Raw genomic sequence first — 18288 nt, forward strand, 5'->3', positions numbered from 1 at the left:
TGTGAATGGTCCTTTAATGCACTGGTCTCTTTAGGCACATTTCTGCTGAAAAACCTCTGCCCCTCCTACACCTTCCTTTCATCTAGTTCTGGGTCAAAATCTCTTTTCTTAAGTAGGGCTAATAAGTTTGGATTTGTCTTTTGATTTTAAAAACTCATTTGCTAAGTATTTTGTTGCCTAATTCCATTATGAAGGGAAGAGAGATGAGTACCCCCAGGAAGATGAAGTATCTGACCACGACACATCAGGCATTTTATCCCTGTATTTGCTAAACTTCCCTGATAAGAATCGTCTGAGGTTCTTATTAAAGATACAGATTCCCAGGCCTCACCACAGACTTACTGAGTCTGAAACCCCAGGGGAGAGGCCTGGGTAAGTTCTATTCATTCTTACCTATAAAATGTGGGAAATGGAATTATCTTCTTACATTCTTTGAAAAGGCCTAGACATTTTATTCCATAGACTTCTTTTAGAGCTTTGAAAGGCTAGTTACTTGTTGGCTACTGTTTCGGCTCAGCAATAGCTCTTTCAGTCCCCTGAAATAAGTAAGTACAGGCATTTTAAGGGACTTGCTTTTTTGGTAGCATATGTTCTCATTATGTAGTAATTCCCTCAAATGCTTGTCATCAGTCTAAAGCTAATACCCGGTGTTGCATGACCACAGACTTTGAAAGTTCATTTCCTTTTCAAACTTAAAATGATGACTAATGACACTGTGAACAGGCCTTAACAAGTGGACATGGAGTAATAAAATGTCACTGCTTCATGATTCATGGCATCTAAAGTAGTTCACTTCAGGGAAAGTGAACGATTGACTTTGTAAATCAGTTTTCTGGGCTAAGAATGATGAAGGAGGAAGGGGGAGAGTTTCTAAAGTTAAAATGTCAAGATTCGTATTTACCTAAATACAAGTAATAGGAAATATTGACAATATTTTAAATAGATGGTACTTGCTGGGCATTATTTTTAGAAGAGCATTATATTGGGCATTATCTTTAGAAGGTCGTTTCTACTTTTGAGATGTCTTTATGTTTTTCATTCAAAAAGTATTTGAGTGCCTTCAGTGGGTATACCACGCACACAGTTAGGTGACGGTATATCTTTTCTAGCAATTTAAAACATTTAGCACAAGTAGTTTTGTTCTTTGACAGTAATAGTCCTTTGGAAGAATACATAAATTGTTCTCCCTAGTTGGAACAAAACCATGTACACTATTAGTATTGTATGTACTTGGAAAACTTTGAAATTTATTTTAGAATTTGAGCAAATTTACCAGAGACATCTGTATTGAAAAAATGATATTAATTAGCAGAAGATGTATTTCAAAATCATTTCTGTTCCTTATGGGGCATGAACTTTGGGGACAATACAAGAGGAGTGTAAGTTTTGTTGAGGAAGTAACTTTTACAGGTGAAACATGAACACTTACACAAGGTAGCATATGGTTTGGGACCAAAAAGAATAACAGGTAAATGGTATTGTTGGAATAGAGAAGAGAAGGTCAGTATAGGTTAAAATAGTCATGGATTTTCTAGAAAATTTTGGTTTTTAAAGATACGCTTTTGGGGATCTGAAGGAGTGTCCAAGAGGAAAAATTTTCAAAGTGAGGTAACCACTTAAGCAAAGGCACATAGGTTGGGATGAGCAGTAAGTGTGTGGTACAGTGAGTAGAACAGTGCAGAGGAAGTAGAGGCTTAACCTAGAGGAGATGAAATTGAAAAGGTGAACGTGACCTAGATTCCAGAGGGCTGAACATGGCAAGCTGTGGCATTTGGTTAAAACAGTATTGAAGCGGAACCACAGGAAGTTTTTGGGTAAGAGATTTATGTTATTAAGGCAGTGTCTTAAGACTATTAACTCTAAGCATTGGTTTTGAAATTGTGCTCTGAGGCCTCCAAGGGTGGGGCCTGGGACAAGCAGAAAGGCTTCTTGATATCTTGGTCACTGCTGTATCCTTAGAGCCCAGGATGGAGCTTCACACCCAGCAGGAACTTGGAATTTCTATATGTTGGGTGAATGAATGGCAGCAGTTTTGGATCTGTCCTCACCCTTGTTTCATTCTTAACAGATTCACATGAAAGTAGTCGTCTACATATTGTTTCATTTAATTGAAATGGTTCCGTTACTAAAGCAGTTTGAAACGACTCCATGCTTCCAATTCATGGGCCACGGCTTCGATCCCGGGTCAGGGAACTAAGATCCCGCATGCGGTGCGGTGGGGCCAAAAAAAAAAAAAAAAAAAAAAAAACGAATTTGGAATTTATACTCTAAGCCCTGATTTCATTCAGATCTCCGAGTGGCTGTGTTGGGTATTCCCATTCCAGAGTGTTAAAGAATCCTGGTGTTTCAGAAGAATTAATGTTTTTGTTTTGACATAAAAAAGGGATGGCATTATATGCATAAAGGTAAGCAGATATTTTATGGCTTAAGGAGGAAATCATAACTGGCATTTAGCAGGTTTTGAGTGTCTTTTCTTATGTATTTTGGGAGAGATGGAAGGAAAATGGTAGTTAACGTAGACCCTGATAGGGTTGAGCATTGTGTTTTGATAGATTATGTAGTCCTGCACAGTTAGCTAATTTTGATACTTCCTTCACTGGAGTAGTATTCCTTATTCTCAGGGTATTTGGAAATTGGTGCTCAAATTGGGTAGAGTAGCAGTTTTGGATAAAATTAGCTATCATGTTTGTAAAATCTGTTTAGAAGTTTCTACACTCTTCCCAGTGTCACTGTTTTTGTTTGTAGGATTCCTCCTGACAAGTGGATTCAGGGCACCTGGTAGTACTTTATTATAAAGTGATTTGTGTAATGCTGCTTTCTCTTTGGAAAAATTAAGATTTTTTTTTTATTGAGGTATAATTGACGTATAACATTATATTACTTTCAGGTGTACAACTGAATGATTCAATATTGCAAAGTGATTACAAGTCTAGTTAACATCTGTCACCATACATAGTTACAGAATTTTTTTTCTTGTGATGAGAACTTTTAAGATCTATTCTCTTAACAACTTTTAAATATGCAATATGGTATTATTGACTGTAGTCACCATGCTGTACATTACATCCCCATGGCTTATTTATTTTATCACTGGAAGTTTGTACCTTTTGACTCCCTTCACCCATTTCACCCACCTGACCCCCACCCCTATCTTTGGAAGTTCTTAAATTCATTTCTTTAGTGCCAGTAGATGAAGTTGATAAAAGGGTGGTAGTTCTCTCCTTATCTCACTGAGACCCTAGGCAGTTTTCTTAATCACTTTCAGCCTTAGCTTTCTCTTTGGCAAAGCTAGGGTGCTTCTGCTGAAACCATTTCATGAGAGGTTTGTAGTTAGAGGGTTGTGGAGCACATACCTTGATATGGTCCCTGCAATATAAAGTTCTGTCACAGTAAAAGAATGGTGAGTATTGAAGTGAATTAATTTGCTACATATGCTATAGATTTTACCTTTTTAAAAGGCTTATTAAATTAACTAAAAACGTAAGACTAAGTAAATTCAGAAGGTAGTAGAAGGTAATTACTACCCTGATTTACTGTGGGTGAACAGGTGAACAGATTTCTTCTTGTACTGTTTAAAAGGTTTCTTCAAATTTTGCAGGGTCAAACTTTGACATGTTGAATGGGGGAGGGGAGATGAGGGGACAGATGTGATACAGGAGTTCCTAAGCCTGGCTGTGAATCAGAATTGCTTGGGGTGGGGGGAGTGTTGTTTGCTCAGGATTTAATTTTCAAAGCCCACTTCAAATACAGAGTATCTAGAGATGGGATCTCAGCATCAGCATTTTAAATATGTTCCCTAAGTTAGTTTGATGTAGTAGCCTGAGGACAGCATTTGGGAATCATTGGTTCCAAAGGAACAGTTAGAATATAATACAGTTAGAATAAAATCAGAATGTCTTCCCTCAGCCTCCAGGGCTCTGTGTAATCTTGCCTTCATCTCTGATCTCTTCCCCTTGTTTGTGTCACTCTTTCTCTTGCTTACTATGCTTCAGCAGGTTCTGTTCCTAAACCGAGCCAAGCATGTTCCTACCATTGGGCCTTCGCACTTGCTGTTCCCTCTTCTTGGAACACCTTGCCTCTAGATATTTGCATGAATGATTCATTCTGGTCTTGGATCAAATGTCTCTTCGTCAACGATGCCTCTTGACACCCCCCAGTCTGAAGTTGCCTCCCAACACCCCATCAGTCTCTGTCACATCACTGTTTTCTTTTATTCATAGCACTTGCCACTAACTAAAATGATCATGTTTATTTTCTCTCTTTCTCCTCTCTTTCTGTGTGCACTGCACAGAGCCAGGGCCCTTGCTATTCTTGTTCACTCCTATTTCTCCAGCATCTGGAGTAGAGCCTGGTCCTTAGTAAGGAAAGACTCAGGAGATACTTGTCTTGAGACAAGCCTGCTCTAGCCAGCCAGTGAGCTCATGTAGTCTTAGAATCCAGTTGAGGAGAGGGCAGAAATTGCTCAGCTGGTCAAGCTGTAATCTTGTGGATACAGTTGTTTCCTCTAATTTTCTTTTTCTTCTCTGTCTAGCTCAGTCCACCTCAGGGCGAGGCCAATACCTGAAACGCATCCGATACCATGGCAGAGGTCGCTTTGGGATTATGGAGAAGGTTTTTTGCCATTATTTTGTGAAGTTGGTGGAAGGCCCTCCACCTCCACCTGAGGCACCAAAGACAGCAATCACCCACGCCAAAGAGTATATCCAGGAGCTTCGCAACCGGACCATCATTCACACTCTATGATGGGGGTATTAAGACTCCACAGTGTATATATTTTACCATTTATTTCCTAAAACCAACAAAAATTAAAGACAGATGCTTTTTATGATTTGTCATTGAATTATTGAAATATGAAGTACAACTGCTAGTTTTACATGAATATTTATAAAGCTCTGCCTATCTCTCTTGAGCCTCTGGGTATATTTTATGTATTTGCAACTAGGAAGGAGAAATCAGCTTTAAACATAGTGACAGACTATATAATTCAGAAGGCTTTTTTGAGTGATGTTTGAAGGCAATGTTAGCTTTCTAGCTTGTGCCCTGCAGGTGGTAGTTTTGATACTGGACTTGAGTAGAAAGTTATAGGATAAGAAAACTTGTCCTTATTATTTCACTTGATTTTTCTCCTGGAACTGGGGGAGGGGGTGGTGGACGGGAGCATCCCTGCACATTGTTTCAGTGCAGTATTTTAGGGCATTCTGTAGTTCAGTTTTTCCTTTCACTGTTGGCATAGGCCAGTGGATGAGGGATTATATTTTCCTTTACTGTTTTAGCAGTAACTTGAAATTACAGGAGTTTATTAGATATATTAATCTAAAACTTCAAAAACCATTTAACTTAGAAAGTTTTATTTTACTTAAATAATGACTATTTTTATGTCTCCTACCAACAATGCTTTTTATTGCTTGGCTGTCTTGTTTAGGATTGATTCATTTTTCAGAGTGAATTCAATTATGGAGAGGAGAATTGAACCAGTCTCAGCCTTGCATTCTAAAATAATGGATATTTTTAGGACATTCCACCTGAAAGCGGAAGAATACACTTTCTTTTCAAGTGCACATGGAACATTCTCCAGAATAGATCACATCTTGGGTCACAAATCAAGCCTTGGAAAATTTAAGAAAATTGAAATCGTATCAAGCATCTTTTCTGACCACAACACTGTGAGATTAGAAATCAGGTACAGGAAAAAAAACAGTAAAAAACACAAATACGTGGAGGCTAAACAGTGCACTGCTAAATAACCAAGAGATCACTGAAGAAATCAAAAAATACCTAGAAACAAATGACAACAAAAACACAACGATCCAAAACCTATGGGACACAGCAAAAGCAATGCTAAGAGGGAAGTTAATAGCAATTCAAGCTCACCTCAAGAAACAAGAAAAATCTCAAACAATGTAACCTTACACCTAAAGCAACTAGAAAAAGAAGAACAAAGAAAACCCAAAGTTAGTAGAAGGAAAGAAATCAAAGATCAGAGCAGAAATAAATGAAATAGAAACAAAGAAAACAGTAGCAAAGATCAATAAAACTAAAAGCTGGTTCTTTGAGAAGATAAACAAAATGAATAAACCTTTAGCCAGACTCGTCAAGAAAAAAAGGGAGAGGATGCAAATCAATAAAATTAGAAATGAAAAAGGAGAAGTTACAACAGACACTGCAGAAATACAAAGCATCCTAAGAGACTACTACAAGCAACTGTATGCCAATAAAATGGACAACCTGGAAGAAATGGACAAATTCTTGGAAAAGTACAACCTTCCAAGATTGAACCAGGAAGAATTAGAAAATATAAACAGACCAATCACAGGTAATGAAATTGAAACTTCAATTAAAAATCTTCCAACAAAAGTCCAGGACCAGATGGCTTCACAGGCGAATTCTGTCAAACATTTAGAGAAGAGTTAACACCTGTCCTTCTCAAACTCTTCCAAAAATTTGCAGAGGGAGGAACACTCCCAAAGTTGTTCTACAAGGCCACCATCACCCTGATACCCAAACGAGACAAAGATATCACAAAAAAGAAAATTATAGACCAATATCACTGATGAATATAGGCTCAAAAATCCTCAACAAAATACTAGCAAACAGAATCCAACAACACATTAAAAGGATCATACACTGTGATCAAATGGGATCTATCCCAGGGATGCAAGGATTCTTCAGTATATGCAAAACAATCAGTGTGATACACCATATTAACAAACTGAAGAATAAAAACCATATGATCACCTCAGTAGATGCAGAAAAAGCATTTAACAAAATTCAACACCCATTTATGATAAAAACTCTCCAGAAAGTGGACATAGAGGGAACCTACCTCAACATGATAAAAGCCATATACGACAAACCCACAGCAAACATCATTCTCAATGGTGAAAAACTGAAAGCATTTCCTCTAAGATCAGGAACAAGACAAGGATGTCCACTCTTGCCACTATTATTCAAAATAGTATTGGAAGTCCTAGCCACAGCAGTCAGAGAAGAAAAAGAAATAAAAGGAATACAAATTGGAAAAGAAGTAGTAAAACTGTCACTGTTTGCCCATGACATGATACTATATATAGAAAATCCTAAAGATGCCACCAGAAAACTACTAGAACTAATCAATGAATTGGTAAGGTTGCAGGATACAAAATTAATGCACAGGACTTCCCTGGTGGCACAGTGGTTAAGAATCGGCCTGCCAGTGCAGGGGACACAGGTTTGAGCCCTGGTCCGGGAAGATCGCCTAGGCTGCGGAGCAACTAAGCCCGTGTGCCACAACTACTGAGCCTGTGCTCTAGATTCCGTGAGCCACAACTACTGAGCCTGCATGCCACAACTGCAGAAGCTCGCGTGCCTGGAGCCTGTACTCTGCAACAAGAGAAGCCACCGCAATGAGAAGCCCGCGCACTGCAACGAAGAGTAGCCCCTGCTCACCGCAACTAGAGAAAGCCCACGCGCAGCAATGATGACCCAGCGCAGCCAAAAATAAATAAAATAATGATAATAAATAAACAAATAAATAAATAAAAATAAGGCAGTAGGTGGCACTCACTTCCCTCTTGTTAGCAGAAAATTGTTAGAGTGTTCAGCACTACCTGGTTCTCATTGATACATGTGTTTTCATTGACAAGAGGCACTCTGTCCACAGCCCTAGTCCGTTGTTTCTCAAACGTTTGTATGTAGAGGAAGAACTTGGGGTTCTTGAGAATATCCCTCTAGTCAAATGAAGAATGTAGCTTTAGTGCCATGTTTTAAGATGGCATTAATTATACATACTATTTACTGGGACCTCATTATTTGACATGCTCCGTGCTATATTTTACAAATAACTGTCTCAGGGTCACACAGTTTGTGAATATTGGAGCTATGATTTAAACTCTAGGTTTAAGTACCTGGTTCTGCATACCTAATGAATGTGCAGGTATGTTTCTGGGCCTCTGCAGTTACCTTAATGTGTGGGTAAAAAGGTAAAGAGCTCAGTGGAATAAGCCACTGAGATTTAGGGCAGATTCATTCTGGGTCCTAAGCTATTATAGCATGGAATCATGGAAATAACACTGGAGTGGTGGAAAGCGAACTTCATTCTAGTCCTGGCATACTTATTAACCAGAATAAGACTTTGGGCAGGTCTCCTCCCTGGCCTCCATTTCATTCATCTAGAAGATAAGAGGCTCCGTGTTGTCTGTAGACCACCTTCTTCAGAATCACTTGAAGGACTTGTTTAAAGATCCAAATCCCTGGGCCCTACTCTCAGACTTAGTGAGTCAGGATCTGGTGTGGGAGACCAGGGGGTTTGCACTTGTAATGAATGCCCTAGTGATGTGCAGCTAGAGAATCACTGGACCAGAGGGTCTCTGGGCTCTCTTTCAGTGCAGATGCTCCATGAGTTTTAGCCTTGAGTTTTGACTTCCTCGGGTGTGACTGAAACACGCCAGGTGGTGATGTGGACTCCGTAACTATAAATTACGTAAATGAGGTTGCTGCTTCATCAGGCTATTAAAGCTGTTTTGAAAGAGTTTTGAAAGAGTTAAGGACAAAACAGATCTTGGATTCTAATGAAGAAAGTTTGCTTGTGATCTAAGATTCAGCCTTTATTTGGAACTGCTTCTGGTTTGTTAAAGTGTACTAATTGCTAACATGCGGCACTGGGTACCTAGCACTGTGTTAAGCACCGTATATATACATTTTCTCAATGAATCTCTCCCATTGTGACTGTTGCTAAGTATATCTGGTTAGTTTCCGTGGCTGAGAGTGCACTTTCTAACATAAGTGAACATTTTGGTCCCCACTTAAACTTAACTTTACATGGTTCAGAAACTAATGTTTTAATTATTCTTTAATGGCAATATCTGAATGCTTGTGATTTCCTTCTTTCTTTGTCAGAGAATTATGATAGATTTAAACTTTTTTAGTGGTGTGTAGCACATTCAGGAAGTGCACTGATCATAAGTTTAGCTCAATTGATCAAGTGGTGAACGTGCCCAGGTAAACAGGTGAAGAAATAGAATGTGATAGCAACTCTGAGTCCCCTTCATACCCTCTCCCAGTCACTACCCACCTGTCTTCCCCAGAGGTAACCATCACCCCGACTGCTACCATATGATAGATTTTTTTTTAAAAAAAATGTTAGCTTTTGTTTTCTTTAACTCAACATAATTTATTGGGCAACCATTATATGCCTGGTGCTGAGGATACAGGTAGTGAAAGAGGAATCAGCCCTTGCTCCTGGAGCTCACAGTCTGCTGGGAAAGGCAGAGTAATTCAGTAAATCACTAATTACAAGTCTTCACTGTGCTGTTACGAAAGCAGAGGGACGTGGGCCTATGGGAGCAGACATCAGGGTGACCTGGAAACAGTCATTGGATTTTTGGGAAAGTTTATTTTCTTAAAGATACAGTGAGGGGAAAGGGTAAAATGACAAATGTCATATGGATCAGTAAAGGGTTATGTTGTCAGAATGCCGACTTGGGCTTTGTTTTCAACTCTATAAATGTTAGGACCACTTCATCCTTCCAGAAGTAAGATGTGGGATGTGTGATGCGGTTGGGGAATATACTGTCTTTGGAGCTGACTCAGAGTTACCAAACTTTATGAGGCTCCAGCTAACCCTGAGGGAAAAGGCATGCGAAGTGAGTATACTGCAAACATTGCAAAATAAAAGGGATGTGTTTTTCTATGTGATGAAAACGATTAGATTTTTTCCATGCATTTCATTTTAGTGCAGAGGTTGTAATTACAATTTTAGTTGATTAAGAAGAGCTCAGTCACATGTGTGGGTTTAAAACAGGATATGTTTTGGCGTAGGTGAGCTTCCAGAAAGATTCTAAAGCAGGACAAAACTACATAGATGACATTATTAACACTTCTAGGAATAGGCATCTCTTCTTAACCCAGTGTCTCTGATATAACTGTCTAGGGTCAGATCTCTATATGAGAGAGGTTCTAGCCTTTATTCTTAAGCAAACCAGCCTACTCTGAGTTATGTTAGTACATAACTTAGGATTTATCTGTATGGAATCACAAATACATTGGATCAAAGAGAGAAAATATTGGGAAATGAACCATACTTGTGCAGTCAAGTAAAATATTTTTTATTTTTGTCCAATAGGGACTTGAATGAATTTTTATTTTCACTTATGGCCCAAGGAGACTCATAAAAATTCCACTCTGGAAAGTAAGGGATGGCAATATCACACAAAGTGGAATTTAAGGAAAAGGCATAAATGAACCTAAAAGTGTTGTTTAATGCACATATGGAGGAATACATTCTGCAGTCAATGTGAAACCATTTCTAAACCTCCTGAAGGTCATTGAAAAGTTCCAAGTTTCCATAGTGGACCCCAGCATAAGAAATGATTTAATTTCATTTTCTCTGGCCACAGTTCTTGACTCTTTCTATATCCATGCCCTTTGCAGTGTGACTTTGCAGCGCCTCTTATTATGAGGTGGAGTCTGTCTGACCTCTCGAATTTGGGCTTGCTTTGTAATAGAATGTGGCAGAAGTGACAGTTCACAGGTTTCCAGCCTTGGCCCTGTTTGCTTCCTCTTTCTTTCTTGGACCTCTGCTTCTCCATGTAAACAAGCCCGGGCTGATCTGCTCAAGGAGGAGAGACCACGTGGAAGAGATGTGGGCCCCAGCTTACAGCCAGCCAACCACGAAACATGAGAGAGCCCAGCAGACATCAGCATAGCCGCAGATGCAGCAAAAACTGATGACAGAAGCATGAATGAGCCCAGGTGAGAATAGGTAAATCACCCCAAACTGACTTACAGACTCATGAAGAAATTAGTAAGTTCTTATTGTTTAAGCCACTGAAATTTGAGGTAGTTTGCTACATAGTAGCAGCTGTGATAAATATTTCATCAAACTTTGTCCTCTTAAGAATACCTATCCTTTTCAAATGTCCGTAACAATTTGTATAATTGATTCTACAAATTTTAGATTCTACAGTTGCAGACTCTAAATTGATTCTACAATTGTAAAATTGATTTACAAAGAAGGCCTCACATTCTCTCAAATAAGAATTATATAGACCACTTTTTAAAAAAATTTGTTTTTGTTTATTTTTGGCTGCATTGGGTCTTCGTTGCTGTGCATGGGCTTTCTCTAGTGATGAGCGGAGGTTACTCTTTGTTGCGATGTGCGGGCTTCTTATTGTGGTGGCTTCTTTTGTTGCAAAGCACGGGCTCTGGGTGCACGGGCTTCAGTAGTTGTGGCATGTGGGCTCAGTAGTTGTGGCTCACGGGCTCTGGAGCACAGGCTCAGTAGTTGTGGCGCATGGGCTTAGTTGCTCCGCGGCATGTGGGATCTTCCTTGGCCAGGGCTCGAACCCATGTACCCTGCATTGGCAGGCGGATTCTTAACCACTGCGCCACCAGGGAAGCCCTAGATCACTTTTTAAAATCATAGTGCCCTAAAACCAGAAATTTGTTCTTAAAAAAAAGTTTAAGCATAATCTACTTGATAATAAAACACTCCTAATTCTTGGTTCTTTGGGGGAAAGAATCATTGAAATGGACAGATCTTGTAAGTCCAATAAGAAATACAAATGATACAAATAGCCAAGACACAGAAGTGACCTAAATATCTGTCAATAGGTGAATGGATAAAGAAGATGTGGTATATATATACAATGGAATACTACTCAGCCATAAAAAAGAATGAAATAATGCCATTTGCAGCAATATGGATGGACCTAGAGATTATCATAGTAAAGTAAGTCAGAAAGAGAAAGACAAATACCATATGGTATCACTTTTATGTGGAATCTAAAATATGACACAAATGATTTACAAAACAGAAACAGACTCACAGACGTAGAAAACAAACTTAGGGTTACCAAAGGGGAAAGGGGGTGGGGGAGGGATAAATTAGGAGTTTGGGATTAGCATATACAATCTACTATATATAGAATAGGTAAATAACAAGGTCTTACTGTGTAGCACAGGGAACTATATGCAGTATCTTGTAATTATAATGGAAAAAATATGAAAAAGAGTATATGTGTGTGTGTGTATATATATGTACGTATCTGAATCACTTTGCTGTATACCAGAAACGAACACAACATTGTAAATCAACTATACTTCAATTAAAAAAAAATACAAATGAAAAAATACGTATGAGACAAGGGTATAAAACATACAGAAAAAATTTAAAATTCTTTGTAGGAATGAGCTGGATCATTCTATTTCACTGTACGGTTCTGGATTAGAATTGATCAAAAGATGAACTTGAGTCATAATTGGGAGTTAGAATTGATTCTCTCACAATCATTTTGGCATCTTGATACCTATCACAGTGGTGCCTCAGTCTAAGACACCACACTAAGGTAGCAAGTGTCCCATTCCAACATATTGTTAGACTAATTTAAGCATGGGTATCAGTGACTGGCAGAAATGTCATAGGACTGAACCTTAGCTATAAAGGAGTATAGAAATGTACTTTCTAGTTTTCTAGCCTCTTAAAACATGTCAGTGTCCTCCAGCCAGAAACCACCATGATCACAATTATAGTTGAACAAGTCAGGTTTATTACTTATTGCAGCAAGGGAGAACACACACCGTGGGGAACCATGGGGAATCCTCAGCAAGAGGATATTAGGATTTGGGCTTTGGTTGAGTGACTTCATAGGATTTGGGCTTTGGTTGATTGAGTTGTGGAGAGTCTAAGGAAGCTAAGGTTTGCTCTGGATTGGATGCCATCAGAAAGCGTGTGTGGGGGGAATTCTATGATTATCTCAAATTTTATATACATAGGGAGGGCAGACTAGGGTGAGGAAACAGGTGTAATTAATTGATAAAGAATTAATAGTCACTCATTTTAGCAAAAAGAGGGTGATGTTTGGTATTATGTGGATGGCACAGCAACCTTATTTTTGTCTGTGCTTAGACAAAATTATGTTGTGGACTTGCTTTATCTGATTTAATCATGTTCTCAGAATGACCTTGTCTGAGTTGGTATTCTGTGAGATACCTGGTTTACGTCCAAAAAGAGAATAACTGCGTTGAGTGCCTGGCCAGCTTCTGAATGTCAGGGGCTGTTCTTTTCTATTCTTTTTCAAGTACAGGCTGGAAGGGAATTTGAGCGACTGTTCAGTAAGCGAATTTGTTGTATCTGCCTCAGGTTTCATCATACTTAATGATGAAGCTCTGGAGTTTCCCACCAAAGTCAGGTACAAGTCAAGTATGCCCACTATACATGGTTATTTAATATTTCCCAAAAGTTTAGTCAAAGCAGTAAGATGGAATAAGAGAAAAATCTTTGGAAAGGAAGAGACAAATTATTACTTGCGTGTAATTGCCTCCCTAGGAACCGAAGAAAACCAACTGAAAAATGATTAGAAGTAAGGAGAGTTCAGTAAGGCAGCTGGTTAAAAAATCAGTATACAAAAGTCAGTGCTTATGCTTTAAATCAACAATCATCAGAATATACAATTTTAAGAAGGCATTAAAATAGAGACTAAGATAGAAAATATCTAGGAATAAACTTGACATAAGAAAAGTATGCAGGGCCCATATAAATAAAACTGTAAAACTTTCCTGGGAGACTTGAAGACTTAAATAAATGGTAGGGCATACCACATTCTTGGATGTCGTAACTCAATACTTCAGCCTTTTCAATTCTAATAAAAATGTCAAAAGTATTTTTCTTTTTAACTAGACAATATAATCCTAAGGTCACCTGGGAATCTTAATAAAAGGCTGAAGAATTTTTAGAGGATTGAGAGGTGACTTACACTGCTAGAAAGAAAGATTTATTATAAAAGTAGCATGATTCTTGTGTAAGAATAAAAATAGCCCGCCGAACAAGCTCAAGTATATACATATGGTTTAGGATAAAGGTGGAATTGAAATGTTCTTGTATTTCTGCTTAAGATACAGAAAGCTGCTCAGCACATCGCTTCTGTCCTAATAATGAGAAAATGACAGATAAACTACAAAATCGTTCCTTTTGTTGAGCTCATGAGAAAGATGAGGTTGTGAGGCAACCAAGTAACTTCATTCAGAAGAGAGACAAGCCCCTCCGAGGAGAAATGGGCTTCACAACTGTCTCCACTCTGGCAGAGCGTGGGGAAGAGAGGCACAGCCACTATCCACGTGGGGAGAAGAAATCAGCTAAATTGTAACACAAAATCCATGTGTGGGTGAGTGTGTAAATCTGGGAAAGCTGAGGTAGAAGAGGAGTTCCCACTCAGCTACAAACTCTCTTCCACTGGGTGCTCACAAGAAATATTGGGGGCAGGGCAGGAGGCTGGCCCTCTTGAGCCCACCTCTGAGGTCCAGGCAGAGGGAGGCAATCAATCGATGTTGGGGACACAAAATGCCATTGGCTTCCCTGAATTTTCCTCCTTTAGGGATCAAAAGCTCTAAGCTACTGGGGGTAGGGCAGCAAACTCAGTTACTCACAGGGTTCAAAGTGATCAATGGATGTGAGGCCCAAGGCCCTGCCTACTAACCTGGACAGTTTTCCCTGGACAGTAGACTACAACCTCAAGTCTCTGGAGTGGCAGAGTCTGTTACTCCCAGGGCAGACAGACCAAGATACGTTGCTTAATAGCTGCATGAAAAGCACTTGATAACATTGAACATCCATTTATGATGAAAACTCAGCAAACTAGAACTTCCTCAGTCTGATAAAGGACATCTACAAAAACCCTACGGCTACCATCATACTTAATGCTGGAAGATTGAATCTGTAAATTGTGGTACGTCCCTACAATACTTCTCATCAATAAGATGGATGAACTACTGATACAAGCAGCGGCTTGGATGAATTTCAAAAGCATTACGGTAAGTGAAAAAGCCAGACTCAAAAGGCTGGAAAAAGCATTGGGAAAAAAATAAAAGCTATACATTGTATAATTACATTCGGTTGACATTCAGGAAAAGGCAAAGCTGTATGGACAGAGAACAGATCAGTGGTTTCCAGGGGCTGGCAGGTGGGGATGGGGGATTGACTACAAAAGGGCACAAGCAAACTTTTTGGGATGATGGAAATACTCCATCTGTATGTCTAGATTGTTGTGACTATGCATTATGTATTTGTCAAAGTTCATGGCATTATAATCTTAAAGAGGATGAATTACATCTTGAGAGATCTGACTTTAAAAAACTGATTCAGGAAGAAAGTATTATGCTAAACAGTGCTGAAAAAATTGATAAACCATTTGTGGAAAATTAACTTTTGATTCCTCACATCATATGATAAGATAAATTCCAAATGGATTATAAATAAGAGTGAAAAAAAATCAAACCATTAGAAACTTAAAAATATGCAGAGAAGATAGGTGATGAATATATAGAAGAGCAAAGCATAAAGTAAAACAAGGAAGTGAAGACTGCAACAGTCAGGATAGTGATTATCAAGAGATAAAAGGAGTGTGTCCTTGAGAAAGAACCCATTGTAGGAATCTCTGTCTTCTCTCTCTCTCTCTCCCTCCGTCCCTCCTTCCCTCCCTCTACTCTCCCTTCCGCCTCCTCCTCCCCCCCTCTTTTCCTCTCCCTCCCTCCCTCTCCCTCCCTCTCCATCTCAGTAATGTGGATAGCAGTTACATGAACATTTGTTTTATGATTGTTCATCACACTGTGCGGCCCTCTGTATATGTACCATATTTTATAATTTTAAAAAAGGTAAAACTTGGGTTCCAAATATAATTTCCTATATTTTACACACAGAGGATTTAGGCACAGAGGATCCAAGTCCATTGGTGAAGATAATCCTCACATTTCCTCATCCAATTCCCCATTCCCTATCCAATGCTCTACCAGCCAAAGCAGCCACATGGTTCAGCACAGGTTAAAAGACTCTGAACCTTATAAACCAAACCCAGTTTAAAAGAACCTAGGTTGCAGTTATGAGGTGTACAATAAAAAATTAAACAAATATGGGTGAAATCAATCTGACCTGGAATGGAGAAAGCCTTTTTAAATATCAAAGTAAAGGCAGAAGACATAAGGAAAAGATCGATAGATTTGATTACTCCCAAGTTAAAAATGATGTACAAATTTTAAAACATCAAAGTAAAAATTGAAAGACAACGTACAATTGGGGAAAATGTTTTAAAAATATATGGCAGGGGACTTCCCTGGTGGTGCAGTGGTTAAGAATCTGCCTGCCAATGCAGGGGACACGGGTTCGAGCCCTGGTCCGAGAAGATCTCACATGCCGCGGAGCAACTAAGCCCGTGCACCACAACTACTGAGCCTGTGCTCTAGAGCCTGTGAGCCACAACTACTGAGCCCGTGTGCCACAGATACTGAAGCCTGTGTGCCTAGAGCCTGTGCTCCGCAGCAAAAGAAGCCACCGTAATGAGAAGCCCACGCAATGCAACGAAGAGTAGACCCCGCTCACCGCAACTAGAGAAAGCCGGCGTGCAGCAACGAAGACCCAATGCAGCCAAAAATAAATAAATTAAAAAAATATATATATATATATATGGCAGATAAAGGGTTAACATTCTTGAAATGCAAAGAGCCCCTACAATCAATGAGACCAATACTGCAATAGAAAAACAGGCAAGAAATATGGATAGAGCATTTTTAAGGGAAGAAATACATATTACTAATAAACATTTAAAAATATTCATTCTCCCTAGTAATCAAATAGTTACACATTAAAAGTGTGTACCTGTCACATATATGATTGTCCAGGATTAAAAAGAAGGGAGGCATCCAGAATTGGAAAGTTGTAGAGAAAAGAACACTCTGAAACACTTGGTAGGAGAGCAGTCCAGCAACATTAACAAGAGCCTCAAAAATTGTATATTCTTTGATTTAACAAGATATGTACAAAGATATTCATAATAAAGATAACTGGAAATGACCTAAAACATTCCAATGATGAGGAACTGGCTAGGTTATGTTCCCTTTGTGTACCTGGGCGTTTTCTAGCTAAAATGCGCACCATTGTGTGACTTAGAAAAAAGGCTCCTCTTATTCCAGGGGGACCCCACCCCACGCCAGGCCTACCAGCTTGTGCAGGCAACAGCTTCGACAGTGGAGATCATGGCTCTCATACACACAATGTGATGGTGTGCTACGGAGTCATTAAAACACATTTTTGAATGACATAGGGATAGGTTCACAATATGCTATTAATGACATAAAACGTGAAGTGTTAAGACTAGTTACTAGTTATTATTTAAAACGTAAGTTTTTCAGTGTGTACAACATGAGTCCAATTTTCAAAAGAGCAAGTAGTAATATGCATAGGAAACTAGGAAAAAAAAAAAACAAACCTAGAAGGATGTATACCAGTATTTTTAAGCGTATTATATCTGGTTGATAAGATTATAGGTAATTTTTATTTTTCCTTTTTGCTTTTCTATATTTTTGATATTTTCTAGGTGGAATGTATATTACTTAGGTAATTAGAAAATAAAACAGTAAAATCAAGAATAAATCTCATTTAGAGTACTGAGCAGAACCAGGTGAAAAATGCAGTTTAGCCAGGAGAAATGTGTGCTTTTGGCTACTTTCATTACCTTGAGTTTCACCTAAACGCTTAAGCGTTATAGATGGAGAGAAAAATCAGTAGAGAGCGGCTATTTAAAATGACATTCAGCGACAGTGGTGAAAACGTGAGCACATTAGAACACTGAAACGAGATGAGGTTATGTGACACAGGCCATTCTTGATGTGCAGGTTGAACCCGAGCAAAATGCTTCTGACCCAGCCCTGCTCATCACAGATGTTAAGGGGCCAGAGGAAGCTTGGCACGGGTTAGGGGACAGATGGAGAAGGCAGTGGGAAGCCTTGGTTAAGTCATAGAAGCACAGGAAGCTCCTGTACCCTCCACCCAGTGATTCAAGTGGGAGATAAAGGCAGAGCAGTCTTCTTGGAGTTTGTGCTTAAGCCTAACTTTATTACGTGGCTAGTTACTTCTTTATATCCGAGTTCCCTGTTCTGGTAAGGTGTTTGCTGCAAAGTGAGAGTGTTAAATGTGGTGTTTCCGTTAATGGTTTGTTTTCCCTGAAGCCAGTGGTGTTAATTATCTGTGTTGATGGAGAGGAGAAAGCCCATGACGGAGTGAAATATACAGATGTCTTTGCACTCTCTCTCCTCTAATATTTCCCTCCACTGCTTACAACCCTCCAGTGACTCCTCACAGGCTTCAGGACAAAGTGTAAACTCTTCATCTTGGCATAAAAGATCTGCTTTTCATTCTAGTACCTTCGCTCAGCACCACATACTCCAACCACACCAAAGTAGCTTTAGCCCTCTAAAAACGTGGCATGTTATCTCATGTGTGGGGACATTTATCGTCTTGCTAATATTATCCAGTGCCTACTATGT

General features: G+C 39.2%; 1 protein-coding gene and 1 long non-coding RNA gene across 7 annotated transcripts in view; both read left to right on the forward strand.

The window, feature by feature from the left end:
- MRPL22 (mitochondrial ribosomal protein L22) overlaps window positions 1–4828 on the forward strand; it is a 38693-nt gene extending 33865 nt beyond the window's left edge. For all 6 annotated transcript variants that reach the window (XM_082379166.1, XM_082379165.1, XM_082379168.1 and 3 more), the window contains one exon: window positions 4532–4828. In XM_082379166.1, coding sequence (XP_082235292.1) covers window positions 4532–4743 — 212 coding nt within the window. In that variant the 3' untranslated portion in view covers window positions 4744–4828. The remainder of the gene's footprint in view (window positions 1–4531) is intronic.
- A 127-nt stretch (window positions 4829–4955) lies between these two features.
- The window catches only part of LOC309622882, a 52001-nt gene continuing 38668 nt past the window's right edge, over window positions 4956–18288 (forward strand). Inside the window, exon 1 of the long non-coding RNA XR_014241171.1 lies at window positions 4956–10728. This is a non-coding gene — a long non-coding RNA (uncharacterized lncRNA). The remainder of the gene's footprint in view (window positions 10729–18288) is intronic.

The sequence above is a fragment of the Balaenoptera borealis genome (genome assembly GCF_965194805.1).
Source record: "Balaenoptera borealis genome assembly, chromosome: 2".
Classification (NCBI taxonomy): domain Eukaryota; kingdom Metazoa; phylum Chordata; class Mammalia; order Artiodactyla; family Balaenopteridae; genus Balaenoptera; species Balaenoptera borealis.